This window comes from Ambystoma mexicanum, chromosome 13 (assembly GCF_040938575.1).
Source record: "Ambystoma mexicanum isolate Mex_15411 chromosome 13, UKY_AmexF1_1, whole genome shotgun sequence".
In the NCBI taxonomy this organism is placed as follows: domain Eukaryota; kingdom Metazoa; phylum Chordata; class Amphibia; order Caudata; family Ambystomatidae; genus Ambystoma; species Ambystoma mexicanum.
The window spans coordinates 313,828,858-313,841,649 of record NC_090938.1 but is presented as its reverse complement, the minus strand read 5'-3'; the positions used below and the strand labels follow the sequence as shown (position 1 = coordinate 313,841,649).

At 43.7% G+C, this 12,792-nt stretch overlaps 1 protein-coding gene across 3 annotated transcripts in view; it reads right to left on the bottom strand.

The window, feature by feature from the left end:
• Positions 1-12,792, bottom strand: part of SLC12A6 (solute carrier family 12 member 6) — a 3,180,404-nt gene that overhangs the window by 306,206 nt on the left and 2,861,406 nt on the right. For all 3 annotated transcript variants that reach the window (XM_069633764.1, XM_069633765.1, XM_069633766.1), the window contains one exon: positions 1,078-1,209. In XM_069633764.1, the coding sequence (XP_069489865.1) occupies positions 1,078-1,209 (132 nt within the window). The remainder of the gene's footprint in view (positions 1-1,077; positions 1,210-12,792) is intronic.

The following is a 12,792-nucleotide window of genomic DNA, read 5'->3' as shown; positions in this document are numbered from 1 at the left end:
TTGTAAAGTAAGAAACAGTGAACCTTTTGACCCGGAGAGGCATACACATGGGGAAGGGAACCCTAATAGGCTCGCTAAAGACATTGTTGAACTTTGTGAAGAGAGGCCTAGACTTGGGGAAGGGAACCCGGAGAAGCCTAACGGGAACTGTCTTTTTTTGTTTGGAACCTGAAGAATCTAAGTTTGGGGAAGGGAACCCCAAGAGACGGAGAGACATTTTGAACTCTACTGACTTATGACAAAAGCCCTACGTGGAAGGTTACAACGGCAACCCTTTTGAGTTGAACTATTTTGAACTGGCAGAACTACACCTGTTGGTAAGACTACCTGAAACCAGCTGTGGTTTCATTTCCTTTTTTTTTGAGTCTCCATTTCTTTCCCTTTAAGAAAATCCCCTATCACATTTGGCTTAAGAGTGAGGGCAAGCATAAGTTTGGACACAGACTAACTTTGGTTTTGGAGTTACGAACATCGACGGCCCTTAGAAGCATCAGTTGAGGGAACAATCCCCTTAGGGACAGGTAGGCATTACACTAACCCAACAAAGTTTAATAATAAAAGTTTTCAAACTGAATCTGTGTCTCTCTTGATACCAGGCCTGTCTCACAACTGACATGCCATTAAGTACAAGAAACGGGGAGTCTGCTATGGGAGAATCTACTGGCATATCATTTAGGATTGCCATTCATCACACTCTGGTACTGGCACACTATAAGTCACTTCTTCAGTAATATGGCACAACTATTTGTCTAATTTATCCAATGAGCATCCAGTGTTTCTACCAGATGGACAATTTTTTGATGTGAGCATACATGATTTGCTACAGCGAGATGCTAGGGTGTTCTGTTTGTGACCTGACATCTAAAGCTGTAGAAATGCCTCTAAATTCTATGGGTATTCATCCAATTTCTCCTAAGACTATCGCTTCAAAATGCAATATTTCACCAACTGGTGCAGGGTTCAAATGTGCCTGCTGGTATTAATTCAGCGATATTGTTTACAGCCCATCAGCTTAAAACATTCACCAGGCAACCACAGTTTTAAATTGTGCTGCGATTCGCTCAGCAAAGTTCTCACCATTTCAACAACTTCAACCTCTGCCTCAATACGTAAGTGGTACAGGAATGTGGCCAAGTCCTTCTTCATCTGTATGCTGTTATCTTCCATCTGAGCCACAGTGAAAATACGGATGTTGCACTTTCGCCACACCTGATAACAGTACCAGAGAGGATTAGTTTTAGGAGGAAAGAAGCATGACAGCTTGCCTAAACTGTGCTTTGAAAAGAAAATCACCAATAACATGGAAAGGGCACATCTACCTGGATGGAAAGTTGCAGGGGAGCAGAGAGAGCAATGAAAGATAAAGATGGAGATAATCAGAGTTAACAAAATATATCTTGGCTGAGAAGTAATAATCTGAATTTTCTTGTTTTTTTTATGACCAGGGATGCATAAAGGTTTGTGCCAATGAGATCTAAAGGGGTGGACACTACAGGAAGCTTTGAAGTATTTTTACAGTTCGGGAAATGCTACAAGACTTTGTTAAACACCAGATACCAAGCTTTCACAAAAATATTTGGAGGTACAAAAATCCAAAACAAAAACAAATGAAATAAAACATTCATAACAATAAGGAACATATGAGGAAAACTGTATCCATCAGAAGAAGAGTTAACTTGTCTAGTGTAAAGTTTTTACTGCAGAGTACATTATTGCTCATTTTTATAATGTCATCCAGGCACAGACTGTTCTGGGCAGTTTTCTCACAGCCACTATGTGGTAGCATGCAGATCAGCCACAGCACTGGCACTTGAAAGAACTTTCTCTGTAAATATTTTAACAGATGGCTAGAATGGCGCAGAGAGTCTTGCTCTGATTTCAAGGGGTTTTATTAAAGGCATACAACAGAGGTGTAGACATGGTAGGGCCTGAGTGGGCAAGGCTCACTCAAAATCTGTAAATGCCCACTCAACAGTGCTGTGTTGGTATTTACATATGGTAACGTCACTGTGGTGGGTTCAACTACATTAGTTGCACGGCCCATTTGTCAGACAATCCTGGCTACGCTCTGGCATACAGTAGAGTTTATAGTGCTGTTATTTGCAATTTCTGTAGGACTGGGGAACAGACGGGCGATCATTGCAAAAAGAAACAGGTACCAGCTGGAAAATGAAAATGGGAAGTGGCACGAGGGCTGTCCCTCTCCCTCTCTTTCAACTCCCCTAGGATTACCATCCTAGCCTAGGGGTCCTTTGCCCCTGTCAGATTTTTGGAGCAAGGTAAGGAACAAGTTACTTACCTGTAACTTCTGTTCTCCGGCATTGAAACCTTACATGGATTTACATGATTATGAATATTCCCCATCGCCAGGCTGGGAATCCTCTGTAATATTAAAGCAGTAAACTAAATCACCTATCCTCTTACGCGCAACATTTGAAAAATGTTCGACACCTCCAAATAACTGTTCAATCTTTATATTGACTTGGATTTAATGTGCAACAGTCAGGAAATTATGAAATGTAAGCAGCCCAAACCTATCTGGATAATTTCTTCCAATTTACATGTCAATTCTCACACAGTCTTCAGTGAATTGTCATCTCACAAATGTCTACATTTTGTAGCAGTTGCCTTTGCTAAACACATGTTTCACTTGGACAGGGCGTCAATTATTGCCCTTTCCAGCAAGCTTCCTTCGGAGGCTTGACAATTCGCCTTAACAAAAACCATAATTTCACGCAAAGAATCTAGTTAACATGAATGGAGATTTCTTCGATAGATAAGACAAAAAGTAGACAGACATCGAACAAAATTATTTTTTGAAATTGTTAAATTAATACAAGCTCAACCTATAGAGTACATTACCTATTTTAGTTGAACTATCTTCTATTGTCTCACATCCATTTATAGCGTCAATACACTGTTCAAATTCTGTCCCCATTCGATTAACATTTGAGAACATGAAAAAGGTTATATCCGGGCCCATTTGCACAAAGGGCGAGAGGGTTTCAATCTCTTTACGCCATTTGACTTTTTCTTTGAATGTGCTGGAGGTCAATGAGATTCTTCAAGAATATAATGTTTAACTAATGTATCAGTCACCGCTATATTTGTCAAGCAATCTCCCCTTTATGGATCCCTTCCGCTATTATTGAGCGTTTGGTGTTATCAATCTAAACCAAAGATACATTTCTATTAATTTCTAGAATTTGCTTAGTAATTCAGAGCACTTTTTTTTATTTTTATTTTGGAACCGATTTATTAAGGATTTTCAAAAAACAAATACAAATACATATGGAAAAAACAAAATACCAATGCAAACCCTAAACCCCCTGTAATAAGCAACATTTTCAGAATCAAAACCGCCATAATATGTACAATATATTAAACACCTCACTACAGGAAAAGGAATAGAGGAGGAAAGAAAAAGTAGAAAAGAAAAAAAACACTAATTTATATTTGAAACACATTCCTATTATGCACAATACTAGTGTTCAAATCACTCCAAAGTCCACAATCATAATCAATATGAAATCGTACAACAATATCATATAAACATGAAAGGAAATGGAAGACGTTACTTATCTTAGCAGTAGGCGGCTTCTCAAGAAAGATTCTTAAGCCAGCTCCAAGCTCAGGAATGCCCTGCAAATTCTTTCAAATCGAGAGTCGTTCTGCAATGTGAATACCACCCTCTCAATATTACAAATGTTGTACATTTCCTCCAACCGATTGCTCCATCTCAAAAAGTTATCTGCTTTACAATTACTTAGAATCTATTTCTTCGCCACCGCAGCCCCTCTCAAGGCCCAAGGAATTTGTTGTGTATTCAAATCCTCGTATATGCTGGTTTCCCACAGAATGAATGTCTCAAAATCGTACTCCAGGTCTTTTCTTAACACTCTGTTCATCACCTCAGCAATCCCCTTCCGGAAGTATTTCAACTTAAAACACTCCAAGAACATATGTTCCAACGAGCCTCGATCAATATCACATCTCCAGCAAATATACAAATCCACTAGCCCATGCATGAATAGGTGGGCTGGAGTCCAAAATACTTGATTGAGAATCTTTACTTGCCGGTCTCGTTCACCTATATTCAAGGACATCTTTTTGATGTTACCACATATATCTGTCCATCTTTCTATAGTCCTCTCCTCTTTCAGATTCGTCGACCAGGTTTGCAAGATCTTCGTATCCACTTAAGAGAACTCACTCAGTAAGTTGTACATCATAGAGGCCATATGATCACTATTGCTTAATCTCTTGATGTTAGTCAACAAGTCATATGAGACTAAAGATGGTAAGTTGACAGCCCTTCTCAACTTCCTATATTCACCATACAAGCAATCAGACAAGTTGAATTAATTTCTAAGTTCCCGGAAAGTTTTCAATCTCGATCCCGAAAATACATATCCAATTTTCTTGACCCCAGCAGTGAACCATCTATTCCACAGTATGACTTTGTTATCTATTTTTATCTGTGGGTTCAACCAGATTGAAGAGACATCAGTCTTTCCAGGATTCAATTTTGTCGTAACCTCATAAGCCTTTGTATGGGAGCGAGGGGTCCTCAGGGCCCCTCGCGTCGTACGCTCCTCAGTACAAGGCTTGGACTGCGTGCCTCCAGTAGTGGGATTGCCCCTTGCCCTTATGTAAAGTTAACCACGGTTGACTGCTACATTGATGGGACTACTGAGCAGGACACGGGGCATCTATCTTTTGTGCCCCCTTTCGACTCCATCTTGGGTAAACAAGCCTCACTGCGATAGTACAGCAATGCTCAACTCCCCTTCCACCGCAGCAGCCAAGGACAGAGACACACACACAAGGCGCGCAGGCAGCTGGCTGGCCCCCACCCTTGCACTCCCCCTGCGAAGGAAAGCTCTGCGCTTCCATTCTCACGCTGAAGCTGGAGAAAGTTGCAACAATCAATATGCTACAGTTTTCTTCCTCTGAGATCACTGTTCGTCTGAGAACCGGCATGTGAACCAGGATGAGCTAAGCACTTTCTGCTCGATTCGTCCTCATAAACGTGCAAGCCACCCACCCTCATTAGAACAATTTATTGCCATCCTGACCCTGCACCCCTGTAAGGTATTTCTTTCAAGTGCCAGACCCTCGCCTGTGCTGCGAAACCCACCCAACACACCCACTACTAACCTTAAGCATTTTTAATACTATATATGTTTTTACTTGTACTAATGAGTTTGAAACCTAAGAAAAGATGCGAAACACAGACTGATTCTTCTACATACACAATAAAGGTGAAGGCCTTCAATTAAAGCCACGAATGACCCAATTGTACTAACAATAATCATTGTGTGTGACTTATGTAGAAATGTGACAAGTAGCATAAAATGTTTTAAATAATTTGTTATTTAGTGTGTAACATATTAGCTTAGGTAGTGACCACAGTGACCGGACCCTGACCTGCATGGAGCACAAGATGTTTGACGTCCGTCAGCTTCTCAGCCAACCAGGAGGAAGAGATGCTACCCACACCTACAGCACCACACCGTCTGGCCAATCGGGTCCATTTAGCATTTTTTGTTAGAGTTACTTTGACTAATATAAATATGAATAAGATGTAATGAGAAGAGAAGAGTTTTTTGGGTTATTTCCTAGATGGAGAAATAAACCATCCTTTGAACTCTTGCAGCCGGGTCTCAGTGCCTCTTTCCCCGACAAGGGGTTGTGTCTACTATTTTATTTTTTCTCTCACACGCAGTAAGACGGGGAAAGACACCTACATTTCTGGTGACCCCCACGACGTGATTTAGAGAGGTGCCTTGAGGCCTGCTCCGCCCGGCAGCGAGATCCAGGGCGCCCCCCAGCAGAACCATCACCGCCGCTGTTGACCAGACTGTGCACACCAAGAAGAAAGGGTCAAGGGTTCCCGGTTGACGAATACCCGATCGAAAAAGCTGCTCGCCAAGGCAGGCCACGGCTTGGTTGGGGGACGGACCTGAGCGAAGTCCGGCCTTGAGCGGCAACCCTCAGAGAACCTGACTGAACACGTGGAGTCCCGGTTGCAAAGACCCCAAAGGAAGGTAAGGGGAAATACGGGAAGAAGGGAATTAGCAACAAAGGGAAGGTAGCCAAGAATAGGGTCTGCGTGAGTGACGGTGAGGCTTTTCTGATCTATCCTTTATATGGCCATTATGCGTTGTAAGAAGTAAGATGAAGAGGAGAAGTGGTATCCTAGCCCGTAGGGGGTAGAAGGCGGCGCCGCGTAGCATTTGTCCCGACCAAGTGCAGAATAGAGATAAAGAGAAAAATAGTAGGGGTCTCGTGTAGGCTCGGAGTAGTTTTTAGAATATTCTTTTTCCGTGGAAGTAAGATATCTTGAGACATAATAAAGGTGAAAGAGGTGGATCTTAGGAAATCTGTCAAGACCGAGCTGCCAACACGGGATGCATTGGTAGTGCAGCGAATAGCCCAAGTGTCCAAGGGACCTGCCCTTTTTGCTTCCGCGATGACCCATTCATCATACGCCGTTAATAAAAATGGTAGGATATGTCCCAGTGTGAACGCCTTATGATACCTCTCAAAGTTTGTGATGTTCAAACCTCCCTTGTCAGAATGAAGCTGCAGTTCACATAATTTCATTCTAGGAATCTTTTTATCCCAAATAAAAGACTGGATCATGCTGTTCAAACGCTTCCAAACAGATTTTCTCACAGGGAGTGGAATCATGCCTAAAACATAGGTACGTTTTGGCGTCAGCATCATCTTTACGGTGTTAACTTTGCCTCCCAACGAAAGATTTAGAGAAGTCGAACGCTCTATTTCAGATCTCATTTTCTGAACACACAAGTCCATGTTTACACTCATCATTTCATTGAAACCCTTAGTAACCCAGATGCCTAGGTACTTCATTCTTGACGCGCACCATCTGAAACCAAGTCTCTCGAATAATGAACTGTTTGTAGAATTTGTACAGGGCAGATCCTCCGATTTGGATCAATTGATTTATAGTTTGACAGTTGACCAAAATCCTCAATAAGCTTCATTAGTTCAAAAATTGATGTAGAATGATCCTGCACCACTACCAACAAATCATTTGCACATAGCCAAAGCTTTTGACAGGCCCCATTGTAATTGATTCCCAAAATCTTGTCTTCCGATTTTATTGCTTCTGCCAGGGGTTCCGACGACATCACAAATAACCAAGGTGATGAAAGACACCCTTGACGAGTTGTCATGATGCCTACCCCCGGGGACCCAGACCAAGCCCAGCAACCCCGGAAGCAGGCATCAAGTTACCCCAAGCAAGCCCAACAACCCCCGCTAGGGGCTATTTGGGTGCAGTCCTGGCGCCAATGGCGCCAGGCTCATATGGAGAGTCAGTCCTGGCGCCATAGGCGCCAGGCTCATAGATTAAAACTTACCTGATGCAGACCATGCTGCAAACTCACCTGATGCAGACCATGCTGCAAGAACTCCAATCCAAACGAGGCTTGGAAGGGACTATTTTACCTAGGGACTATTTTTTTTACTCTGGTGGGGCTGGGGAGGAATACTTATCTGGGACTACTTTGGTGGCTATTTAAACCACGCCCGAAGAGCAGCACACGCTTCGCGTTATTCTGCATCCAGCAGCGTAACGCTCACCGTGCCTGCAAGTCTGCATCCAGTTTTCTGCCACGCTCGACTCGAGTTTGCAGCTCCTAGAAAAAGGTAGAAAGAAGGAGAAAAGGTTAGAACAAGAGCAATACCTTTGATCCTTACCTGAATTCCCGATCCATCGCGTCTTCGAGCTGGAAGAAAGAAGTTATTTTATGCGCGTCGCCTTGCCTGCTGCAGCGCCGAACTCACCGGCCTTCGCAACATCTTCACATTTTACTGCATCCTCCAGCATGTTCCTGCCGCACTCTGGCACCTAAGGAGAAGACAAGAACAACAAGGTGAGCCAAGTGAATACACAGAGGAATACCCCCATAGACTTATCTGATTTTACCACCTGGGGTGCTATTCTTCTTCACGGGTCGGCGCAGCTTCCACTGCATCCTAGCCGAACCCCGGCCCCTAAGGGGAAACAAAAGGACAGCAAGGTGAAACAAGGGACTAACAAGGGGAACCCTCCTCCCCACAAAGGACTTACCTGATTTTACCGCCGGAGGCATTATTCACCGAGACTTCATACTATCTCTCAGTGCCTGAATAAGGGAGAAAGCAACAGGTTACATATGGACATTATTTTATCGAACTGTGTTGGATAATACAAATCCTTACCAGAACATTACCGGTTGCCACGAGGAACTCTTCAGTAGGGTCAAGCTGCAACCTGCAAGGAATCGGCCAAGAGTGAAAGTCAGGCATTTGAACTCTTACGAACTACATACTTAAGGCGTCTTGCCGGGATTATCGGAGTCAATATTGTCCTGGAACTCACCAATTCTTTCGAGCCAGTAAAGCAACTGGTTATCTAAGCGCCCCTGCGCTCAATGCAGGATGGAGAGTTCATCTTTTCAAATCATCAGGTGAGACTATAAGAGGGGACATCCAAGGTGATCAGTGGGGAGAACAGCGGGGTGGGGGGATTAACGCTCAACTCCACGTGTGGTTAATTCCCTTTCTCCATTTACAGAAGAATATTCCTACGGGCTACGCAAACGAAGCTAGGTGGGCCAGTCCAGTCCATCATCTCGGCCCTACGCGTCACATTGGTGGGGACCGCAGCAGTCCAGTCCAGATCGACGCCTCTGTGGGAGCCAGGTGAGCGTAACACAAGTCCCCTTCTGTAATCCAAATTTCCCCGAAATTTGTCCATTAGTATTTATTGCTGCAGTTGGACCATTATATACTATTTTGACCCAACCTACAAAATCCGAACCAAAGTAAATTTTCTCCATCGTATATAACAAGAAATCCCATCTCACCCTATCAAAAGCCTTCTCGGCATCCAGGGACAAGTCCACCAAATCTATTTTTGTTTTCTGACATTCTTCCAGCGTGAGCAATAATCTCCACATGTTTATTGGTGAAACCCTTCCCTTGATAAACCCAGCCTGGTTCGGGTGAATTAGCCTTGGAAGGATTTTCTCCAGCCGAGTAGGTAAGATCTTAGATAAGACTTTACTGTCTGAGTTGATTAAACTGATCGGCCTGTAGCTTCCAGGAACTAACTCTGGAAGATCTGGCTTGTTTAAAAGGGATATTGAAGCGTGATGAAGGGATGGCAGTAAAATACCACCTAATCTACTATTTTTAAACATGTCTCTCATCAGATTCAAAACACTGTCCAGCATTGATGGCAAACCATCTGGCCCTGGACATTTTCCCACACTCAGACTCCAAACAGCTTTCTTGACTTCCTCCAAGGGTATTTCTGAATCCAAAAATCATTTCTCCTCCTCTGTCAAGTGGGTCAATTCCCGTCTGCCAAAGAACCTGGTCAACAATTCCATATCCAAAGATTCTGTTTCCCCGATATAAAGTCATGTAGAACTCTTTGAAAACTTTATTTCATTTGGATCCCTGGTCACTCCACAGTTACCTCTAATGGCCCCTATTGCTCTTGTAGATTCTCTCACCCTCAACCTGTGTTCTAGCAACCTCCCACATTTCTCCCCACCTTCATAATATCTACATATTGATCTGAACAGGACAAATTCGGCCTTCTCACTAAGGATCTTGCTAAAATCATACTTTAATTTCATCAATTTCATGTATTACTCCCTATCAGAGGACATCATAAGCTCTTTTTCCAATGTAGTAATTGTGATACTAAGTTGTTTCACCTCTTCCTCCTTTTTTTCCGTTTAACCCCTAACACCTTCATAGCCACCCCACGCATCACACACTTAAAAGCCTCCCACACATTTGCAGTGCCAACTTCTCCATTAAAATTGATTTCAATATACTCCTCGGGTTCGTCTACAAGAATCTTCTTTAATTCGTCATCTCTCAATATCGCAGTATTTAACCTCCAAATTCGTACCTTACTAGATGAATAATTCAGTGAAAAGATCCAAACTAATTGGAGCATGATCGGATATAATTATTCCCTTTATTTCACAACTCCTAGCATTCTGTGACACGAGACCTGAAGTGAGTACGTTGTCAATAAGAGAGTAGACATCATGGACACTTGAACGGAAAGTATACTCCCTCCCCGTGGGGTTCTCCAATCTCCAAACATCTGACAAAGCAAATTAATTCATCAACAATTGCAAGGCCTCTCTGTACCTTTTCCTACCATCTCTTATCACTAGAGTGTTTCTATCCAATAAGGGATCAACCAGCAAGATAAAATCGCATCCCACCACCAAGTTCTTTCCACCATTGTCTAGAAAACAGCAACCCAGCTCATTAAAGAAAGAATCACTAGTGGGACTCTAACAAACCAAAAATAATTACTTGGAATGTCAGGCCGCTCAATAGCTACTTAAAGAGGAATAAGGTTATGCTATACCTACGTAGACAGAAGATAGACATAGCCCTGCTGCAGGAGACTCACCTGACGCAAGATAAGATGGAGATGATCGGGAAAAAATGGAAGGGGACCGTGGTGGGCTCATCATATTCGGCTTATGCTAGGGGGTGATTATCTGGGTGGCGCCACATGTCCCGTTTCAGCTGTTACAGATGATAGTTGAGACGGACGGGAGGATGGTCATAATGAGGGGATTGGTGGAAAATATGGAGATAAGCATTGTAAATACGTATGCCCCGAATCAAAACACGGCGGTATATTTTAAAACCCTGTGTAGCAACCTCAGCATGTGTGTGGGGAGCGCAGTGATTTGGGGGGAGAGACTTTAATTGCGTACTAAACCCTAGTTTGACAGATCAGATGGGAAAATGGATAGACCTACCCCAGCCGCTAAAGCGCTGCAGACACTGCTGGAAGACTTTGGGTTCGGAGATGTGTGGAGGTCACGACACCCCCAAGAGAGGCAATAATCGCATTATTCTACCCCGCAGCAATTACATACAAGGTTGGACTATGTTTTTGTCACACAAGAGATAATGACGGAGATCACGCAGGTAGAGTATAAAGCGAGGGTCCTCTCAGACCACTTGCCACTGATCCTAGGATGGCAATATCGACCCCCGAGAGCGAGGATCCCGACATGGCGCCTCAGAGCAGAGGCGCTTAAAGACCCTTTTTTTTAGAGAGGATATGAGGGAGGAGATTGTTAACTACTATGAGATGAATACTGGCAGTGTGGACTCGGCGGCCATGTTGTGGGAGGCCTTTAAAGTTGTGATGAGAGGGGTAGCCATAGCAAAATCCAAAGGACTGCAAGGAGGGATCCTGGCTGACTTACAGGAAACCTAGGAAGAATTGGAAAGGGCATTGAAGGGAGAAAATAATACCAAGGAATTTTATTTGATTTTATTTTATTTATAAAGCGCAAAGAAACCAGGCCCAGGGCCAACCGGGCGCATACTCTTAAACATGTTACAAAGAAAACAGTAGTTACAGTGAGTTACAAAAATATACAGGATATATACATGTACCGGAGGGTACCATTGACAGCGTATAATACAGGAGAAGAGCAAAGAGAAAAAGTGTATAAAGTCCTGAGCCCCAAAGGAGTCTGGACTGTGTCAAGGTCTCAAGAGTCTTGGGAGGGCAGCCAAGTTTTAGCATTGTTTTTGAAGGAGTGGAATGATGGTTCAGTTCTGATGGGTGTGGGCAGGGTGTTCCAGAGTCTGGAGGCAAGGACAGGGAAACTCACCCCACCGGCTTTTTGGAGTTTGCATCTAGGCACGATGAGGCTGTGAGTTTGGGCTGCTCTAGTGGGTCGAGTGGAAGTGTGGCGTGTGAAGCGAGTGGACAAGTAAGGTGGAGCGTTGTTGCTCAGACATTTGTGAGTCAGAGCTAGGATTTTCAGGGCAATTCTATGTTTTACCGAGTGCCAACGTAAGTCAGATCGGACAGGAAATATGAGAGCGTCTCGGGATGTTTAAGGCTGCCCTTACAGCATTATTTTGTACAGGTTGCAATTTATTAAGGTTAGACTGACTGGTCCCTAGGTAGAGGGCACTACAGTAATCGATTTTGGCCATGACAAGAGTTCTGGCGAGTGTGACACAGTTGGTGGAATTTAGGAAGGGTCTACAGGCAGTGATAAGTTTGCAAGTATAGGCCGATGCTGACCTAACTGCATCTATTTGTCTGTTCAGGGAGAGCGAGGCATCAACATAGACCCCTAGCGTCTTAGTATCTTTGGAGACTTTAATGTCATTGCCGTCAATGATGAAGGACTTGTAAGTTTGGTCTAATTTGTTGAGCCGATGATTTGAACCTAAAAGTAAGAGCTCAGTCTTATCATCGTTAAGGCAAAGTTTGTGCTGTGCCATCCAAGCCTGGATGACCGAGTAAACATTGTTAAGGGCTTTGGTGTCAGCTAGATAGTCTCCTGTGATAGGGATGAGTATCTGGGTGTCGTCTGCGTAGTTAGTGTAGGAGACACCCAGATAGTCAAGCACATCGAAGAGGGGCTTAGTGAATACGTTATACAACGTAGGGGATACACAAGAGCCTTGAGGAACGCCACAGTGAATAGGGGAAGGAACCGCTGATGCCAGAGGTGAGAGGACCCTCATGGATCTATTGCTCAGGAATGAATGGATCCAGGCAGAGTCGGAAAAGTGGGCTGCAGATTTAAGATCCTGGCAGAGTATTTGGTGGTTGACCAGATCAAACGCCGCGGAAAGATCGAGGAGGAGGAAAAGAGCTAACTTCCCATTGTCCTTTAGTGACGCCATCTGAGTTTTCAGGTCGATCAAGGCTGACTCTGTACCATGTTTGGGGCAGAACCCTGATTGTCTTAAGCC